Source organism: Tachysurus vachellii, chromosome 3 (assembly GCF_030014155.1).
Source record: "Tachysurus vachellii isolate PV-2020 chromosome 3, HZAU_Pvac_v1, whole genome shotgun sequence".
Taxonomy (NCBI): Eukaryota; Metazoa; Chordata; class Actinopteri; order Siluriformes; family Bagridae; genus Tachysurus; species Tachysurus vachellii.
In genome coordinates, this window is record NC_083462.1 from 26,773,550 (window position 1) to 26,793,749 (window position 20,200).

At 35.5% G+C, this 20,200-nt stretch overlaps 2 protein-coding genes across 8 annotated transcripts in view; one reads left to right on the forward strand and one right to left on the reverse strand.

The window, feature by feature from the left end:
- Positions 1-213: 213 nt before the first annotated feature.
- clic5b (chloride intracellular channel 5b) lies at positions 214-13,137 on the reverse strand. The gene is made up of 6 exons (XM_060866515.1): positions 12,503-13,137; positions 2,931-3,040; positions 2,687-2,812; positions 1,938-2,044; positions 1,564-1,745; positions 214-1,414 (listed from the first exon to the last, which is right to left on the reverse strand). Exons 1-6 carry the CDS (start codon positions 13,046-13,048, stop codon positions 1,250-1,252), a joined length of 1,236 nt encoding a protein of 411 aa, XP_060722498.1. The 5' UTR covers positions 13,049-13,137; the 3' UTR covers positions 214-1,249.
- Positions 13,138-16,655: 3,518 nt separating this feature from the next.
- mark3b (MAP/microtubule affinity-regulating kinase 3b) overlaps positions 16,656-20,200 on the forward strand; it is a 56,432-nt gene continuing 52,887 nt past the window's right edge. For 2 of the 7 annotated variants that reach the window (XM_060866523.1, XM_060866522.1), the window contains exon 1: positions 16,659-17,253. In XM_060866523.1, coding sequence (XP_060722506.1) covers positions 17,203-17,253 — 51 coding nt within the window. In that variant the 5' untranslated portion in view covers positions 16,659-17,202. Of the gene's footprint in view, positions 17,254-20,200 lie in introns of all 7 variants that reach the window. The other 5 variants (XM_060866516.1, XM_060866518.1, XM_060866521.1 and 2 more) reach the window with 4 other exon arrangements.

Sequence of the window (20,200 nt, forward strand, 5' to 3'; positions counted from 1 at the left end):
AATGAAACGCTGATCTGTGACCTTGCTTAGCTTTATCGTTTGTCTTCTCACCTTCACTATGCAAATTGTTTTCAGCTCAGATTTTATATTTCAACCACACACATTAAACCTCATCATTCAATTCCAGTCTAAGTTCCATTTCCTTTAATATAATCCCTATATAATTATATTAATTAGCAAAAATGGTGCATTGGGAAAATGAAATAAGGCAAGTTGACCTGTATAAATATTATTTTATTCATAGAAGTTCATGCAGGATAGGCCTCTCTGGCGCCACACTCCGCTTTCATATCAAATGTTTGTCCAAGCCACACAAGAGCAGCGAGCTCCATGAGGACCTATCAAGTCTGTGGAGCTGTGTGCTATTTCAGCAGAGCTGCGAGTAGAGGAAAGCTGGAGAAAAGCCCGACTTCACTGCTTCACTTGATTTACCAGCATTACGGCATGTCATGAATCGGCTTTGCCACACGATTCAAAATACAAATTTCAAATTAATCAGATATCATTTTAGGTCAGGACTAAATCTTTTAAAATGGACAAAAAGATAAGTAAAATTCACAATAAGATGCAATTGTAGGAAAGTAAGAGGACGTCTTTCAAATCAAAATAAGATATATATACTTTTAATCAAAGAGTTCTTTAATATTTAAGCTGGGAATCTTTGTATGCACATATCCTAATAAACAGATTTTAAGGCGTTACTGACATATTTAATATTGTATTTACTTTTACTTAATACCCACTGCTCATTTGTTCTATTTTCATAATACTTTAGACCCAGTTTGTGCATTCCTATTAAATGTTTTACTATGTAAATTCAATCCTGAAAGTCACCATCAAGTTAGAAACTAGAACCTAATAATTAATCGATCCTTTCTAGTTTTAACTGTTAAACATAATGTATATATATGCATGTCAATGACAAATAATATCTTTATTACATGGCAACAATCTAACAATCTATTTAAATAATAGGAATGAAAAAGAGAAAACATGTGGGGAAAACAATTCATCTAGCCTCGACAGATAGTTTAGACGCAATCACTACAGGGAAATGAGGCTTCTCTGGCCTGCACCGAGTCATCATATTTCTTTATTTAGTGTTGCAGAATAGAATTCTGGCTAACCAGAGCGGTTTCATTGCAAGATCTGTTTTCAATGATACAAAACTAAATTCTATAAAACCAATGCAGTCTTTTTCTGACTGCACCTATAAAGTCTAATTGCTCTGATAGTTGTGCCACAAGTTTTATTTCACCAGCCATTTGGCTACATCCTGGTAGGCCAGTTCGATCTCCTTTTCTGCAGGACAGGTGTTGATGAACTCATCTCGCGCATAGGCGCTGTTCAGGTAGCGCCACACTCCTGTCATATCAGCAGGAATGTCGTAGTTGCGATACTTTTTGGCCACAACCTGTAAGGATCCAGAACAACAGGAAACAATCAAACCTCAACTGTTTGAAGTAGGTGTCAAACCTCAGCTTGGACAGTTCTTTTAAATTTTTGATTCCTAAATGCCTTCACAATATCGAACACTTATGTACATGGCTGTGAGCAGCTCACCTTGACTATGTGGAGTTTTGGCAGGAGATTGCAGTCTGCCAGTGTGAGTTCGTTGCCATCCAGGAAGTTGCGGTTAGAGCTTTTCACATCCTCCATGCTGTCTGCATCTATCTCCTCAGGCAGCGGGCTGTTCAGGTAGTCGTCCAGCTTCTTTATGGCTTTTGTCACGTTTTTCTCCAGCCCTGCCACAATCCATGTTACACACTTAAATAATTCAGATTGCAACTTGATCATCATTAATATACCTAGTATAAGTTCCAGAAAGAACAATATTCATATCATTTTTAAATATGGCTACACTTTTGGCACACTACACTGTCTATAATATACTACATCCATTCAGAAAATCAAGTGATCTGGTTTGACATGTCTACCTCCATTGGCTTCTGGCCTTGGGTTTTTGATGTAAGCTGAGAACTTTGCAAATATGTCAATCCCCGCTGTGTTGGACTCCCTGTGCTTGGCTGCCAGCTTGGGGTATCTGAGGCACAGAAAACAGAAATATAGCATTCTCTACTTCCTTTAGATAAATGCCAAATCTGTGGCATTTAATAAAATCTGTGACAGATTTCAAAACATATACTCAAAGCTCAGTATTACAGACAGAAGGCTTTATGTATTGCAATCAGCACTAAAGAGTGTATTCTTGTAGTGTGTGTATAGAAGGAAGGAATTAATTTCAAAATTTCAAACTATATGAACATGATTGGTTATTCATAAGTCATAGTACCAACCCAATAAAAACACACCCAGTTGTCAAAAAAAATTAAAAGGTGACCATTAAATAAACTTTTACTAATTTACAAATAAATAATCACTGATTTGTCAGTGATTAATTTGTTGGACATTTATGGACATGTGAAAAAGAAAGTACACCCTCTTATATGATTATACAGTATGTTGTTTGTCTGAATTTGTATTTTCAAATTTTAAGATCTGCTAAGGACCTGCTATGGTTGTACTCTCTGTTTCATATGACTGCACTTGCAGTCTCATCACTGTGCATAACTATTTTCTTTTTTTTTTTTGTTTTGTTTTAAAGTGCTTAATTTAAAAAATAAAATAAAACAAAAATCCCCCCTCAAAAGTACTCTAAATTTCTACAAAACATCTTGTGACTTACTTTGGTGGTGCTAAAACTTCTTCTAAAAACTCTTCAATTTTGTTGATGTCTGTCTTGACCTCACCATTGTACGTGAGAAAAGGAGGGTGTGTGCCTGGAGCCAGGTTATGCAGGTCAGCTGGCTTCCTAAACAAAATAAATAATATATTTCTTTAACAGAAACTAAAAAACAGAAGTGTGTGTCACAAAAGCTCTATTTTAAACACTATAAACCAGTAAACCACTGTATGAGTTGGATTTTCACCTCTTCAGGTCCACAGTGGTGACGTTGAAGACAACTCCTTTGAGCCAGAGGATCATAAAGAGGCGCTGAGAAAATGGACAATTCCCAATGCTCTCCCCATCACTCCCAGCCTGCAAACCACACAACACATATAAATTCTCTCTCATACAACACAGCCTTAACTTACTGACTTAGTGACCAGAGACTCTAGTGATCTCTGACATTTTTATAGTAGATGCTTTGTGGAAACCCTAGGAAAGTTCTAAGAGGTCATGCATTATTATACATTTTCTTTCTTGTTTTCTTGTGATCTCGACATAACAAAAGTTATTTTCTCATTAACATCGCGTTATCGTCTGAAATTTCCATCATAAATTTATCAAATGCCTGGAGCAGTGAGTCCCTGATTAAAATAAAAGATCATCTATGATGCTGCATTTCTGCCTCTAGAACATGCTCTTATGTCGAGATCATGAGAAAATTAAGTCGTGATAAAGAGTAAACAACTTTTGTTATGTCGAGATCACGAGAAAATTAAGTCGTGATAAAGAGTAAACAACTTTTGTTATGTCGAGATCACGAGAAAATTAAGTCATGATAAAGAGTAAACAACTTTTGTTATGTTGAGATCACGAGAAAATTAAGTTGTGATAAAGAGTAAACAACTTTTGTTATGTCGAGATCACTATTGAATTAAGTCGTGATAAGTAAACAACTTTTGTTATGTTGAGATCACGAGAAAATTTAATTGTGATAACAAGTGAACAAGAAAGAACAAAAAATAATAATGTATAGCCTCTTAGGACGTCCGCAGAAGCAACAAATATGCCATGAATATCAGAGGTCAGCAGAGGTCATACAACAGACTGTAGTTCATGATGCCCCAAGTTGCTTAAAACTGAAACTTGTCTGCATTTCAACTGGTGAAAAACTAAATCTCCAGGCAAAGCAACAAAGTACAACAGCACCATCTATTGGACTCATTATATATCTGATATGTGTCCTATTCATAAGGAAATTGGTGTCAAACTGTGAATATTTCACACTGTGAATGGTTTCATATTCACAATAATGCCTAGCAGAGCTTAATATTTGCATCTTAAAAACATTTACTAAATCTGGCATAAAGAATGAAATTTAAATGATATCTAAGAAATATACATTCAAAGATAGACAGTTAATTTAATGAAATGTCTAAAAGAACCAAAGTATTAACATGAACTAGGAATAAAAACAGAATGTTTCCTTTGGGGTAAAAAAGGTTTCAGGTAGAACTTAACCATAAAGAAACTTCCTAATGCACTGATAAGGGAATAAAGAACAGGCTACAGGATACAGGTTAAGAATATACAGAAATTTTTTTTAGTAGCCTTATTCAATGGCTTTCATAATAGTACGGTATTCTAGATATCAGGTATAATAGCCATTTGACATGACAACATCTAGGATCCTTAATAAATTAGAACACTAATTTCTAATGCACTAAAACATTGTGCATAAGGAACAAATGGAGGCACATCCTAGTGATCAAACTGACACTCCAGCACTGTATCTATGCAAGACCAGATCGGGTGTCTAAACATGGCTGCATGGTTATCACTGGAGTAGTTATAGAAAGTCTACCATGTGATTAGGGTTGCAAAGGGGCAGAAAGTTTCCGGTAAATTTCCACGGGAACTTAATCTGGGGAATTTTGGAAATATTCAAAATTGGAAACTTTACGGGAATTTATGGAAATTTACGGGAATTTATGGAAATTTACGGGAATTTATGGGAATTTACAGGAATTTATGGGAATTTACAGGAATTTATGGGAATTAATTGGAAATTTATATAAACTATATCATATACAAATCTAAATAAACATTTTGTTTGGTCATAAGCAGACATGCATGCAAGGTAATACAAATTTTAAAAATGACGTCTTGACTGATTTAATTGTAAGTAGAACTTTAATTAATTATTTCAATGAGTAACAAAAGCATCAAGTAAAAAGATGCTTGTAATAAACATAATAAACTTAATAATTGTAATAAACATAATTTTATAGAGGATTTTTTTTATTTCGGGCGGAGTGAGTGTGTGGGGGAGGGTCATCAAATTATCTGTGCATGTGGTAACAATCCTAATTTACTGCTTATTAAGAGTTAGTAAGGTAGTTATTAAGTTTAGGTATTGGGTACAATTAAGAATGTAGAATAAGGTAATGCAGAATAAGGCATTAATATGTGCTTAATAAGTACTAATAAATAGGCAATATTCTATTAATATTCATGCTAATAAGCAACTAGTTAAATGACTCTAAAATAAAGTGTTACTGTGCATGTTATTGAAGGATGCAAGTACATGCAGGTGGTGTGGCCTCAATGGCCCTCCAGTAAGCAGTGTGCTGGTGCAAGTGACCGAGGAATGCAGGGTACAAATTCAACTGAAATTGCATGAAATCTTGTTGTTTTAAACAAAATTATGCTGTTAAGATTTTTTTTTAACTAAATTTAAGTTCCTTGTTATAGGCAACTCTGCATTTTTTTAAAAAAATTCCCAGTTTATTTCCATATATTCCCATTAATTCCGATATATTCCCGTTAATTTCCATGGAAAGTTCCCAGCCTTGAAAATTCCCGGAATTTTGCAACCCTACATGTGACCCAGGACAACAAAAAGTTGCTTTTTCTTATAACTACAGTCAAAAAAAGGCAGAACTGATCATTTAAATTAATTCTCTACGTACTCTATTCTCTATGTACCGATTTCCAGTCATTACATTGTATTATCTTTAATCTAAAAACAAAACCCAACAACAACTCATTTATTATACATAAACCCTGCACGGTTGCACACAATAAATCAAAGTAGAAAAATCCATTTGTTCAACAAGACTGCGTCCTTTATAATCATCTTCTCATCCTGAATAAATGCAGCTTAAATAAAAGAAGATTATATAATATCAAATCATATTACAACTTGCTGTGAAACCAACAATAGGTCTATCAGAAGAGACAGATATTGGTGTGCAGCTTAGAGAAGGGAGGAGTTCTTTTTACATCATGGAGCCTGTGATACACCTGGGATAAGGGACAGTTTGTAAAAGTCAGACACGCTCCATTTCGCTTTTAAACACTCATGTGTGAACATGAAGATTCTGCAGGAAGCAAAGGTACTTCAAGTGTGTGTGTGTGTGTGTGTGTGTGTGTCTTCCAGTAGACACCACGTTAGCAGGTAAAAGGCTGTTTCCTCTGCATCAGCACCTCATTAGTTGTTTGCTTCTACAGCTGCTCCTCTCTCTGAGGAGGCTTGAGGCTGGTACATTGCAAGCGTAAAACCTGATCTAATCTTCAGCATAGATATATTACAACCTATCAACAAACATATATATATATATATACATATATATATATACATATATACATATATACTGATGTATATATGTATATATATGTTTGTTGATGAGTTTGTTGATATATCACAGGCTTTTCAACATATACAACATTAAATAATGTCTATATGTAGTTAATAATCTAATTGGACTCTTCATGCATTGAGGTGTAATGCTGTAACTCTAGAGTAACTATTGCATTACATAGATGAGGGAACAAAAGAACTTTACCAGGATGCAATCTTCCATCATTATTTCATGCCCCTTCTATCTCTTACCTTGACAAACAATTCAAGTTCAGGCTCCCGGCCCCGTCCTTTTGAGGTTAGATCGGTCATTGTACAGGTAGTTTTTCTGGATCCGAGTTCAGTCCAAAACAGCGCGATCCAATCACCTGTTGCTTACATCTTCTCACTTTGTCCTAGCAGTCCTAGCAGTGCTACTGAGTTTCTGCAGTAAATGTCTGTGCCTTTCACCAAGTATGTTTAGCTTCTCTCTCACACAAGCAGGCATGCAGAGAAGAGTGCACTAGTAAAAGGTGTGCAGCTTTGCCAGGGGAGGAGCTCTGGCCCTGATTCACCCCATGTCATGCACCTGGGTCCAACAACAGCTGGAAGAAAACATCACCTCTGGAGCACATTCTGAGAGATCAGTTTGATGCTTTCTAGCAGGCTTTGATAGTGATTAAGTATCTGGAAATGTCAGAAATCTATTAAATACATAACAGGTTACAAAAGTGCTTCATAGATTAAGGAAAGATTACCACTAAAAGAATTTATCCTGATATTATTCCTGGAGTCTTAAGAATGTTCCAGAAGTATCAGACTGCTTATAATACACAACATTCAGTCATGGCCTAGAAACATAGAGTAGAGGAATTGGTTCCATCAATATTTAATACAACTGGACACATGTAGCACTCTGACGTGCAACGATAGGTTATATTTGATCAGCCTTGGAAGCCCAGGGGAACAAGATTCCTGCTTAAATATTTGATGATTTAGCATTTGGTTTTAGCACCAGGCTAGTCTTTCAGGGTTTAATAAACAGTCTATATGGAGCCATGTAGATGTGATCTGGGGTTAAAGTAGATCAGTTATATATATTTATGTCTTAGCGATACTTGTGTGAATTCCAGATTCATGTAATTCTAATTTTTAATAGATACACTGTTTTGAAAGGCAACACACTTTAGACAAACAGTATATCAGGTTACTGATGGTTCTCTTCTATCTGTAACTAACAAATTTTACACCTGAAACTGCAACTGTCATGAACCTCAAGTAGTAACTTTACCACATGACTTCCAGTTAGGTTCTTATTCCCGTTCACCTTACTACAACAGAAAACATTCGAATACATATTTTTTTTATACTCCAGCTATGTGTCCTTGGCATCACTTTTCTGAGTATTACCTAGCACTTTTTTTTTTTTAGTATTACCTGGTTAGCAGACGGAAAAGGCCACTTTACTGTATGTACCTCTCAGTGTCGAGTTCAATCTGGACTGTGCATGGTTGAACAAACAAAGAGCTAATGTGTTGTGTACATGTTTTTCAATTTCACTCATACCACTCAAAAATTCTGTTACGGCCCACCATTTAAACACATTTTAGCACTTACAAACTATACCCAATGGTTTGTGGACACCTGATCCTCACTCCCATATGTGGATCCCCTATGTGTTCTCTTATACTCCCATATGTATGAAGAGTTCTCATGCTCTCCAGTAATACCCTTGTGGTTGAATGAGAACAAATTCGCCACAGCCATGCATGCTCCAAAACATAGTTGAAAGCCTTCTGAGAAAGGTAGATGTTATTATAACAGAATATGAGGACTTCATCTTGAATATGTGTCCAAATGTACATACGGGTCTGATGGTCATGTGTCCACAAACTATCGTTTATTAATACCGGGGCAGCCAGAAACTTCATAAATTGTTAGTTTTGTAATTTTGTAGTATTGTACCAGCTCCGATCGTCTTCCGTGCGATGAAGTTTTTGGACCTCCACTGAGATGAGGCCGACTCTGTGAGAATCCTGAGACATCTACAGATCTACCAGCTCCAGTTGGACTCTGTGATACTAGGAGGAGATCTGAACTCCATGTGATCCCTACACCAATACAACATTTGTCTGACTGTATATTTGTAATCACACAATCTAGTGTCACCCATATGAGGATGGGTTCCCCTTTGAGTCTGGTTCCTCTCAAGGTTTCTTCCTTTACCAATCTAAGGGAGTTTTTCCTTGCCACTGCTGCCTGAGTCACCTCAGACTTGCTCATTGGGGATAAATACATATACATACATACATACATACACACTGTGAACTATATGTATTTTGAATTTTTATTATATTAATTCTTTATATTACTCCTTATGTTTATCTTCTGTTCTATGTTTATGTTCTGTAAAGCTGCTTTGAGACAATGTCCATTGTAAAAAGCGCTATACAAATAAACTTGAATTGAAAAACTTGAATTGAATAAATGCCAATAGTTCATTTCAATAATCCTCCAGGTATGTCCAAGCACAGTAGGGAAAATCAGTGGGTGGATATCCATAGACAAAGCTGCTGAACTACACTTCCACGCCAGTGCTCTCTACATGGGATCTCCGCCTATCAATTCGGCCCATCTGAAGTGATTAATTACTGGAAAAGGACATAATCTGCGTGTCCAGGATTCTAGTTAGCACAATATCTCACAGGATAGATGTATCTCACCGAATTGCATCGTTATGTCATTCAAATTAGTAACAAAAATGAGTAGACTTGCTGGTGGTAGATACGTACATCCCCATCCTCACTGCTGCCATCGAGTTCTCTGTATTTGTGTTCTGTTTCCTTTAAATTATGGTTTAGTACATCTAATGCTGCCTCCTAGTGTACAACCCATATTACATGCAAGTAAGGCAGATCCACACTGCACATCACCATGATTTGCTCACAATTATGCAGTTAGAGAAGAATTAACCAGCCATAATCCATCCATACTACTGTGTTGTTTATCCTGCACTTGAACTCACAGTTAGTTAAGATATAAGAATCTTATGCATAGCAACAAAGTATGTCATAAAAATAACCTTGTGAATTTGCGTTTTAGTTGCCACAGTTGTTTGTTCTTATTTATTTGGGTTAAAGAGAATTACATCTGTTGTGTGTGGTTATTATTTTTTAACTAAGTATATTTATTTATAAAGCTTTTTATGTGTGAAATAGTGTTGCATTAGAAGTACATCTACTAACCCAGGACACAACTTATATTTATTACTGAGTGTGTACAAACAGGACGTGGCTCAGAAAGCTTTTTTTAGACCAAAATCACTTACGTTGTCTCACTGGAGCAGTGGATTTTAAATGAAACATCCATTTTTGTGCTCTCTGGCCCAAAACACATTATATTAATAAATGTGAATTACCCATCCAAAAACAACCAGGCAGCCCAAGACACATCAGCATATATGTGCTGTCTACAACTAGCACATTGTAACATATCAATCAAAACATTTGTATGTTAACTATCTGCGCTAAAGTGGATACTGTGCGTGTTTCATGGCTTAAAAAAAGCATGAACTCATCTCAGACCTGATTAGATCAGACCATAACATATTTAAGTCAAATGGAATAAGAAATTCCTCTCTCACAAGGATAATGATAGATAATATTGAACTAATATTGAGCCATATAAAGTTAAGCAAACATAGCACATAGAATGTAAATCTAAACACAGGGTGTTAAATCATCAAAAAAAAGTGTTTCAGCTTTTGCTGTTACCTTTTCTTCTTACTTTTGAATGTTGGGAGTCTCTTAAACCATTAAACTCCCAGGTCCTGACAGCAGTTTCAAAATTCCTGGCTCTCAACATTCTAATTGGTTTTGCTGTAGTTACTTATTAATTTAAACCAGTTACTGAATAATATGAATTATCGCCAGTGACTGATTAAAATTTTAAGGGCCAGGTGAAAAGTTAGAAATATTTAAAAATAAATAAATAAATAAAATACACTCCGTATAAGCCGAAATGTAGAATTATTACGAACACCTCTGAAACCTCTGTATTGTACTGCAAATCTTACACAGACATGGCAAATCCCTAACCCTTGGTGAACTTGAATTGCATTACTGAACAACCTATAAACTTTTTTAATGAGATATGCCTGTATGACTGAAACTCTGGGTACATCAGTAGCAGCAGTTATCTAATAATATATATACACACACACACACACACATATATATATATATATATATATATATATCAGTATGTGTATATCAGACCATCAGTATGTGTTTATTTCTCTACATTTCTCTATTGGTAGCCTAAAAGGATTTTCTCATTTCCCTCTGTGGGAATAGAACTTGGGTTTTTGTGGTGAGAGTCCAATATCAGTATATGTGTGTGTGTGTGTGTGTGTGTGTGTGTGTGTGTGTGTATATATATATATATATATATATATATATATATATATATATATATATATATATATATATATATATATATACACACACACACACACACATATATATATATATAGACAGAGACACATACTGATGGTTATTATAGGTTGGCTGACCATTTGCAAATTATATTGTTGATTTGGTAATTATTAATGTGTGCATGCACCTACTCATGAGTATATAAGTATATATAATGGATATATAAATAACAGTTATATGATATGAAACAGCACCACCTTCACTATCGTTAACATGCTATATAAACATTATAATGGAATAGATAAACAGTAGTCCATGAAGCCCGGTTTGAAAGTGCATCATGGTTTGGGTTATGTTTTTTTGAGGAGTACTGTATGAGCAAAAGTCAACAGCAAAATACTGTATATATAAAAAACTGAGACCCCTTGTAATCTGTTATTTTGTAGCATGGCTGAAAACTCACGCCCTGTGAAGAAACTGCCCATGACAGCTTTTCTTTTATTACTGTTTTACTATTACCTACGAAGATCATAAAACACTGTGGTGAAGTTTAAATGGTTGTAAAATCAGCCATTGTGGGCTGTGTTAAAATATATACAATATAAAGTTGTAATGTAAAGGTCTCTTAAAAAAAGCAAATGCAACCAAACACAGCACATTTAACACATTGTGATCACTACAAATGTGATTACATTTGTGAAAATTAGAAATAATATGAATTCTTTATTATAGCTTGATCTAAATCCTTTCAAACACACACCCTACTCTTGTCAATCACTGTTGCTCAATCAGCAAAGTGACCCCTTTGCGTACTGAGATTATAGTGCCCCTTCTATCAAAAAGTAAAGAGAACACATGGTCTCATTTGCACACACAGGTTCAGCCTGGTTTCCATGACTGTACAGTTACCTGGTGAATGATTAAACAGCACTGCTATGCCCTGATGAAACTATGACCAGAAATCTCATACAGAAACAGATTTTGACCAATATTTTGTGCCACGCTTAAAGCCCATCTCTGGGTTAACACACAATAATACACTAACATATTCGGCCATTTTGAGCATTACCAGTTTCAATAAGTGGCTGGAAACCAATAGTTTAGAACAAAGTGACTTCAGGAAAGCAGTAGTTAATAATTGAGAAAGCTAACTGATTGACTGGGGTTCTTCTTGCTATATTTCCATTGTGTTCTGGATATTTCTTATCTACACTTTACACCTAAGACATTTATTAACCATCTCTTGAAGTATCAAAGTCAAGACAATTTCTTGGACTTTCATTCCATGCCATGGTTTATTTGTAATTTCTGTGTGGAGATCATGTGTCTTTATTAAGCTGTTTCAGGCTGTAAAATAGTCGATAGAATTTAGGAAGGGTCATTGAAAGCTGGACTTAATCTAAAATGGTTCAAGTCCAAATGATGGTTATCGCTTTTATGCAGCCACACCTACATAACCTTCAGTCAGCAAATTAAGGCTGAAAGGTCCTTATGGGTGACAAAAGCCCCTGTTTATGAACATTAGCAGAAAACTAAGAAGAAGAAGAAGAAGAAGAAGAAGAAGAAGAAGAAGAAGAAGAAGAAGAAGAAGAAGAAAAATTACTTGTATTTCGCATTGTTCTCTTTTCCCAAAGTCTGCAACCATTCAAAATAATCTCCCATTAGATAACACCCAGAGAGTCATATACCAGAGTCCGACTAGAGTCTGACTCTTGTTCTGAATGTGTGTATGCAACTTAAATATAATGTATATTTTATATAATGTCTGGGTCCTACCTTGACAAAGAGTGCAATTTCAGGTTGATCGGAATCCACAGGTTTCTCCTCATCTTCGCCATTGCTATTTTGCACTGGTTTGAGACTGTATTCCACCACTTCTTCCTCTGTTTCTGCGGCTCTGCCCTTTGGCAATGAGTAAGCCATCATCATCCCATCCTCAGGGTTGTCTTCATACGTGGCTTCCAGGAGCTGCTCTTCATCACATGGCTGTCTCTCAGTGGACGAAGCGGATGAGCGTCTAGACGCCACTTCTCCATTTTCCCCTGCTGGAACCTCATACAAATCTACCCCGTCCTGAGCTTCCTCCATCTCCTCTACCGCTTCTGTTGCTTCATTAGTGTTCATGTATTCTGGAGACAAACTTCTTCCTGACTTGTTCTGCACATCAATCTCGCTGTAAATCGGTTCTGGTGCAGGCGTGTTATTTTCAGCCAAAGCGCACTGGTTCTCATACTTTGGTTCATTTTGAGCATCTGGCTCATCAAAAGGCTTTTCATACAAGTTCTCCTCGTCTATTTTCTCATATATATTCTCTTCTGCCATGTTGATTTAAGCCTGAGAAGTTTGGCTGAAGCGCCAGAAACGTGCACCTGCTGGTTAGGGCACAGGACAGGAGTGAGGTAGCGCGTGGGCAGCAAACAGCACAGACTCACTCACTAATGAACTTTGCTCTAGGGCTGTCATTTAAATGGCTGAATTACAAACAGCTCCCTGTTGCCTCATATCGTGCACTATATAGGGTGCATAAATCATTATTTACTACTCTATATATTGCATCTATATAGGGGACTATGAAGCATTATGGGATTTAATAAATATGAGGAAGCACTTGAATCAAACTCCTGCTTGCTGTTTATACTGTAGGATGCTAGAGCTATTTATAGGGATTTCTCTCACAGTGCAACTTGTATCCAGCTGGACTTAAAAATCAGTACAATTTGGATTATTCACTGGGGTTTTTTTTTGGTGTTTTAATGAGAGGATTTCAAAAAAACCCTTTCTGGTATATAACCACTTTTTTTTTTTATTGTAGTGTCATACATCAAACTTTTAAAAGCTGGAGAAACCCAGACGAACTGAACGTTCTAGGTTTTAAAACAAAATGCTACACATAAATTCTGTAGGGTCAATTTAGATCATCAGGACACTTTTTTTCTGTAGCTTTCCTGCTATAAATGAAATAAAATTCCCAACATATGTTGCATTTTTTTTTTTTAAAAAATCCTCAATTGTTTATAATATACATATGAAGAAAAAATGTTTCTAACATATTCTGAAGAATTATGAGTCAAGACTTTTTGAATAACATGTTTGGTCATTTGGGATTGGTTTAGAATATTTATTTATCGCATCCTTATTATTGACATCAATTAATCACATTTTAATAAGAAAATTGAAATAAGAATAAGAACAACTTGTTCTTACAATTTACTTGCAGTCCCAATATACCTGAATAACCAACCAACCAACCACATAAATAAATAAACTAATTAATTAAATAAATAAATAAATAAAACTATGGCAGTTGATCAATATTTTCAATATTGATAAATATTTTTTGTATTGGTACTTTGTCAAAAAAATTGTATGTAAATAAGTGTTTGGAAATTAAATATGTGTATTAATAAATAAATAAATAAATAAATAAATACAATTGGATACAGCCAAAACTTTAGTGTTGAGGACAAAAGTAAAAAATTAAATGGTTAATTCACTGTTATCATGCACTCCAGGAAAAGACCTTTACAGTGGTTATAAATGCTGCTCATGAACGCAGTTTTGATTTTGTTATTACTAATAAGGCTAAAACAAAATATTATCATTAGATATAAACTCAATTCACGTTGGATATTGACAGCATTCTTAAATATCTTTCCAGCACAGTGACACGGGGTCTCTTTTGTGTTTCATATTACAGAAAATGTTTGGACTTAATATCAGAATGTTTGCCATGTTCATCATTTTTTACAACATGCAAAGATCCTAAGAAGGCTGAACAACAACAAAAAAGAATCGTAAAAAATGTATTGAGCCACTAGAGGGGGGTAAAAAACCATTAAATAACAGTTCGAGTGATTTAAAAAATATGAAGAAATTATAATAAATTCAGAAAGCATTATTTGATCATTTGATCTAAATGTTATATATAAGGTACATGAATTCTCTATAAGGTGAAGGTGTTGTATAGCCTATTAGTTTCACCCGAGTATCCCATATCACCCCGTTTTTTAAATATTCATGAAGCTCCAACATTTCTAATCAGATTACACTTTATTTTCATAATACATTCATTATAATTCATTATAATGGGAAATCTGTATATGCTATTTGTCTTACAGATTATGTGTCGTAGAAGGTGAGATGTGTGAAGCCACCAAAATGTGTGTAACAGCAACTTACTGGCATATTACAATTAAAAGATAAAGTGTATTAATTTACTTCATACTGGCCAGCAAATTTGTCATTTCAAAGCAACATATAAAGATTATTTATTCTTATGCACCACAAATTTAATGATATTTATATATATATATATATGTTTCCAATTCAGTTGAGTCTTCCTTGTATTTTCTTGATGACAACACAACCACACAGAAACACAGGAAATACGTTTCATCCTTTTCTCATGAGAAAGCAGCAAATCTCTCTCTCTATCTCTCTCTCTCTCTCTTGCTTTACATCTGTATATATCTGTATATATCTGTATATATGAATAGATAGATAGATAAAAGTATATAACAAAACATGCAGATCTGTGTGTATATATATATATATATATATATATATATATATATATATATATATATATATATATATATATATATATATGTGTGTGTGTGTGTGTGTGTGTGTGTGTGTGTGTGTGTGTGTGTGTGGATAAAAGTATATAACATAAAAGTTGCCATATACGACATAATAATAATAATAATGGTTATGGTGTTTTATATAGTGCAATGTAACTATGTAATAGGTCCAGAAAAAGTAGTGTAAAAAAAAAAAAAAAGAAAAAAAACACAAGCAAAATGTGTATGTTAACCATTTTATGCACAATATTCAATAGAATAGCTATAGCATAATCCAGGCTTTTAGACAAAAGCTAATTATTGCATGTGTAGGGTAAGGATTTAATTTTACTTTATGGTAAAAAAATGAATAGTAACATAACATTGTCTTCTTTGTTGCAATTTACACAGACAGGAAATCGTATTTCAAAGGTGACATCTCCCACCCTGTGTTTCACATGTGACTACACCCTTATCAGAACCTTGTTAAAAAATGATTCACTGCAGTCTCACAGTATAGAATCAAGTCATAGAACAGAATTTATAAAATTCTGGATTTTATAAACACAGTATCCACTCAACCACAAGACAATAGAAAAGCTTTATGTGACATCTATGATGCCTCACAGTTTAATCATGAGCACTTAAAAGAGCCCCAAATTCAATTCAAATTTATTTGTGTAGCACTTTTTTACAATTCGACGTCGTCACAAATCGGCTTTACAGAACATAAACACAGAACAAAAGGTTATTATAAAGAATAATATAAAGATTAATAGAATACAAAATTCAAGATTAATATTATTCATTCATTCATTCATTCATCTTCTACCGCTTATCCGAACTACCTCGGGTCACGGGGAGCCTGTGCCTAGATTAATATTAGATCTATTTAAATGTGTTTGTATTTATCCCCAATGAGCAAATCTGAGGTAACTCAGGTGACTGTGGTGAGGAAAAACTCCCTTGAATGGTAAAGGAAGAAACCTTGAGAGGAACCAGACACAAAGGGGAACCTCATCCTCATCCTCATATGGTTCCACAGTTCCTGTACAGGTCTAAGCTCAGGTAGGGAACATTCTCTTTCTGTAGCCCTTCTATAGCATGTGTAGTTTAAAATTCAGCCTACACTACTACTATAATTTGCACACTATTCTTGAAAAAACAAAGAAAAAGAAGCCTAATGTTTAGAGTGGTTATTTTCTACTATAAGTGAAAGGTAGCTTGTTTTTTTTTTTTTTTTGTCTGTCCATATAATCACCCTAGCAACACCAAACAGTCCTCGCGCTGCTGAATGACCAATCAGCTTTCAAACCGCCTCTTTCATCACTTCCTCCGGCAGCCCTGGGCTCGGCTTTAGCTGTTTAACAAATACGCGGCCATCTTGGATTCATCAGCCTAGCTACAGGCAGCCCTTAGTTTTCTGGAATGGGTGGAACTGAAGCAAAACTTGGGGATTACAGAGCGTGATTTGTTTTTTTTTTGTCTTTTTAGGAAATAGTCTTGCGTCGCCGGTCGGATGCTGGACATTTTAGAGGAACTTTACTAACTTCCTAAAAACGTCAGCAGGCCTTTTGTTAAGGGATTATAAGCTGAAGTCCTTCCTTCTCGTCTAAGCCTTGTGTGCGGTTCAGTGGGCCTGTTTTAACCGTATGGGCTTGGTTCTTTTCACAACTTTTTATTTGACAGCGTGTGTATAACACTTTATAAACTCCTCGGTTATGTTGGACTGCACAAGTTTGTGTTCTGTGCCACCGGTTGGACATCCAGCACTGTGTGGTGTTATTCATCTGGAGTTCCGGCGTTTGTTGTGCTGAAAGTTCTCAGTCGAAGCTGGTCTCCTAAATGGTCTACATCAGCTGTCGGAAATCTGGTTTCCACTCCGACTGAACACACTTGGAAAGACACATTAAGATGTCAACGAGAACCCCGCTGCCTACAGTGAATGAGCGCGACACGGAGAACGTAAGTGTCCCTGAGTCAGTTTCACTCGTTCGGTTTTGTCTCACGTACAATAACTTATTTATTTATAATAGAACTTATTTATCTCTGCACACTTTTTATTAACTTTGGATTTCCTCTGATGTGTCAGTCGTTTTTAGTGCCGGTGCATAAGGAAGTGCTGAGGAAGTTCCTGTGCTACTTTGTCACAAACGTTGAGTCCTTTTAACGTTCATTAACTCATTGACACAAAAAAAGCCATTGTAGGAGATTTACAGAGTTTACAGGTCACAGAATCTCCCAATTGTGATGTTATATCGAGGTTGTCCTCCTCTATATGTAGTAAATAGTTACTCTCATCATAGGGATGAAGATCAACGATATTTCATGTAACTCATTTCTCATTTCTTAAATGTATTTTTATTATTATTTTTATATTTTTATTTTTTATTAATTTTTTAGTTCATTTAGATTGCACTTGAATTTATATATTTATTTATTTATTTATTTTTATATTTAATTTTTAGTTCGTTTAGAATGCATTTGATTTTTTATGTGCATGTGTGTGTGTGTGTGTGTGTGTGTGTGTGTGTGTATATATATAATATATATTGCGTTTGAATTTTATTTATTTATTGAATCATCTAATTTACCTACATAGCATCATAATAGATTCGACCTCATGAGCTTGTAGGTATTGTTGATGAACAATTTTGAGTCACAGAGACACTGGGTGTGAGGCTGAAATACACCCTAAATGATACAACTGTCCATTATAAAACATCAGGCAGTCATTTATACCTGGGGAATTTTCGCATAACTGATCCTCATGCAGTGGGCATGTTTTTGGGAGCAAGGAGCAACCCGAGAACACGGTCACAGAGAGGACATGTTCAGAAAATCTAGTAATCCAAGCTCAGGATCGAACGGAGACCTGTACCACTGCTGTACCCTAAAATGAACATGTTGATTTAATTAGTTTATTAGTATATCAGGGTAAACAAATATGTTCACTACATGGTAAAGTACGTGGATACCTCACCATCACATCCATATGTGCTTTTTTTTTTTTTTAGTCCAGTATTAGTTATTTTTTGCATTAGAGTAAATAAGCTCCATACCTTGAGATTGGTCTGTGTTTGTGTCTGTTTTACTCATTCAGTAACAAGAGCATTAGTGAGATTTGTGGCGAAGTTGGCATTGCTGTTCAGCACAACTGAGTTCAGTAGGGTTGGGGTCAGTTCTTTCACACCAGTCTTGGCAGACCGTGTCTCAATTGAACGCATTTGTGCACAGGGGCATTGTCGTGCACAGGGGCATTGTCGTGCTGGAACAGGTTTGTTCCTGTTAGGTCCACTAAAGGGAAATTGTAATTCTAAAGCATACAAAGACAACAGTTTGGGGAAGAACCACATATGGGTGTTATGGTCAGGTGTGTGTATTTATACACACAGTTATAGTTTTTTACATTTTCTCCAAAATGTGAGTTAAGAAAACGATTGATATAAGTACATTTGTCCTAAAAGAAAATTTGTCCTAATGATTTAGGTGATTTTCAGAGTTATTGGGTATGACGTCATACTTTCTTTTGAGGTTGAAAATTAGTTTAAGAATGTAACTATGGTTTATGTCCTGGCGTCCTAAAATGGCACTAAACATCATTTTCAGTAGAAAAAACAATGATCACAACAGTACATCTGTAATTTCATTGCTGGTAGGAGAGAGAGGGGATTAAGAAAAGAAAATGAAAAATGAACTCCAAGGCAGACTTTTGCCGCTCTGACATGGTGTGGGGATCACTGTGACGAGAGAATATGTGCAAGTCTACGCAGCATGGTTGTTCCTCTGAAGGCTGATGGAGCGTGTAAGTGTTAATAGCCAGCTGTTGGCTCTATGGAGCGAGGAGCACCTCAGCCCTCCCCTTCTCTCTATGATCTAAGGATATGGTGCAGACATGAGCATCAGTCCGTGTGTGTGGATCGATGAGCAGCCAGCGTCCCCAAAAACAAAACGCTCGCCTGTTTGGACAGCATTCACATAATCAATGCTAACATGAAGGGCTTGCATTCGGTCAAGAGACACCGCATTGCCATAGTAAGTTTTTATTTGGATTTTCTTTTACTCTGAAGTAATCAAGGACAAATGTCTTAAGGATTTTATCCTGTTCCAGGGTGAAGCTGTATATGGGTTTTAGTGTTTATAATTTCAGCATAAAGAGAACTGCAATAAACTCTGAGTGCAGAGATTATTAGTATGAAAGCTTTTTTAATAGACTGAAACATGCGTCATTTTGGGTATACTGTAAATGTAATGGTTCATTTTGTTTTATTAATTAAGGTCATGCTAGAAAGTAGAGCTGTATTTAACTTATTTAATTTATTGCATGTCATCCGAAAAGACTGTAGAATGTTACATACTATAGTGTATTTTCTGCTGTCCTACTTGGCTGTGTGCAGATTTTTTTTTATTCCTCTAATTTTGAATACTGGAAATGAGGGCTCCACAGAAATAGTAGCCACTGGAGCATTAGACTGAGACTTGTTGCAGACGTAACTAATCATGGAAATGTTAGACTGGACTTAAAAATGGGTTTTATACTACAGCTTTAGTATCCTGAATACAGTATATTCTCCAAATGTCAAAATTCTGAACATCAACTCGTGTCCTCTTGATAAGTAATATTTGGATGCGCTTTATTTGACACACGTCTCTCAGTTTAAGACGAGCTCCTGGTCTGTTCCTACAGGACTGCAATTAATACCATGAGCAGACTCGGGTTTCGGTAATGTTGGTGGATATTTCATGGCATTCTAGTCATGTCAGTGTTGGTTCATCATCTTAATAAACACTGCCAGTATGATCATGCCTTAAATTTGGATAATAAAAAATAGTGTCAAGCATTTTAAACATATTGATACCACGGTGCTGCTAAATTCTGATTGTTTAGTTGATGCTTTTATTAATGAGCTTG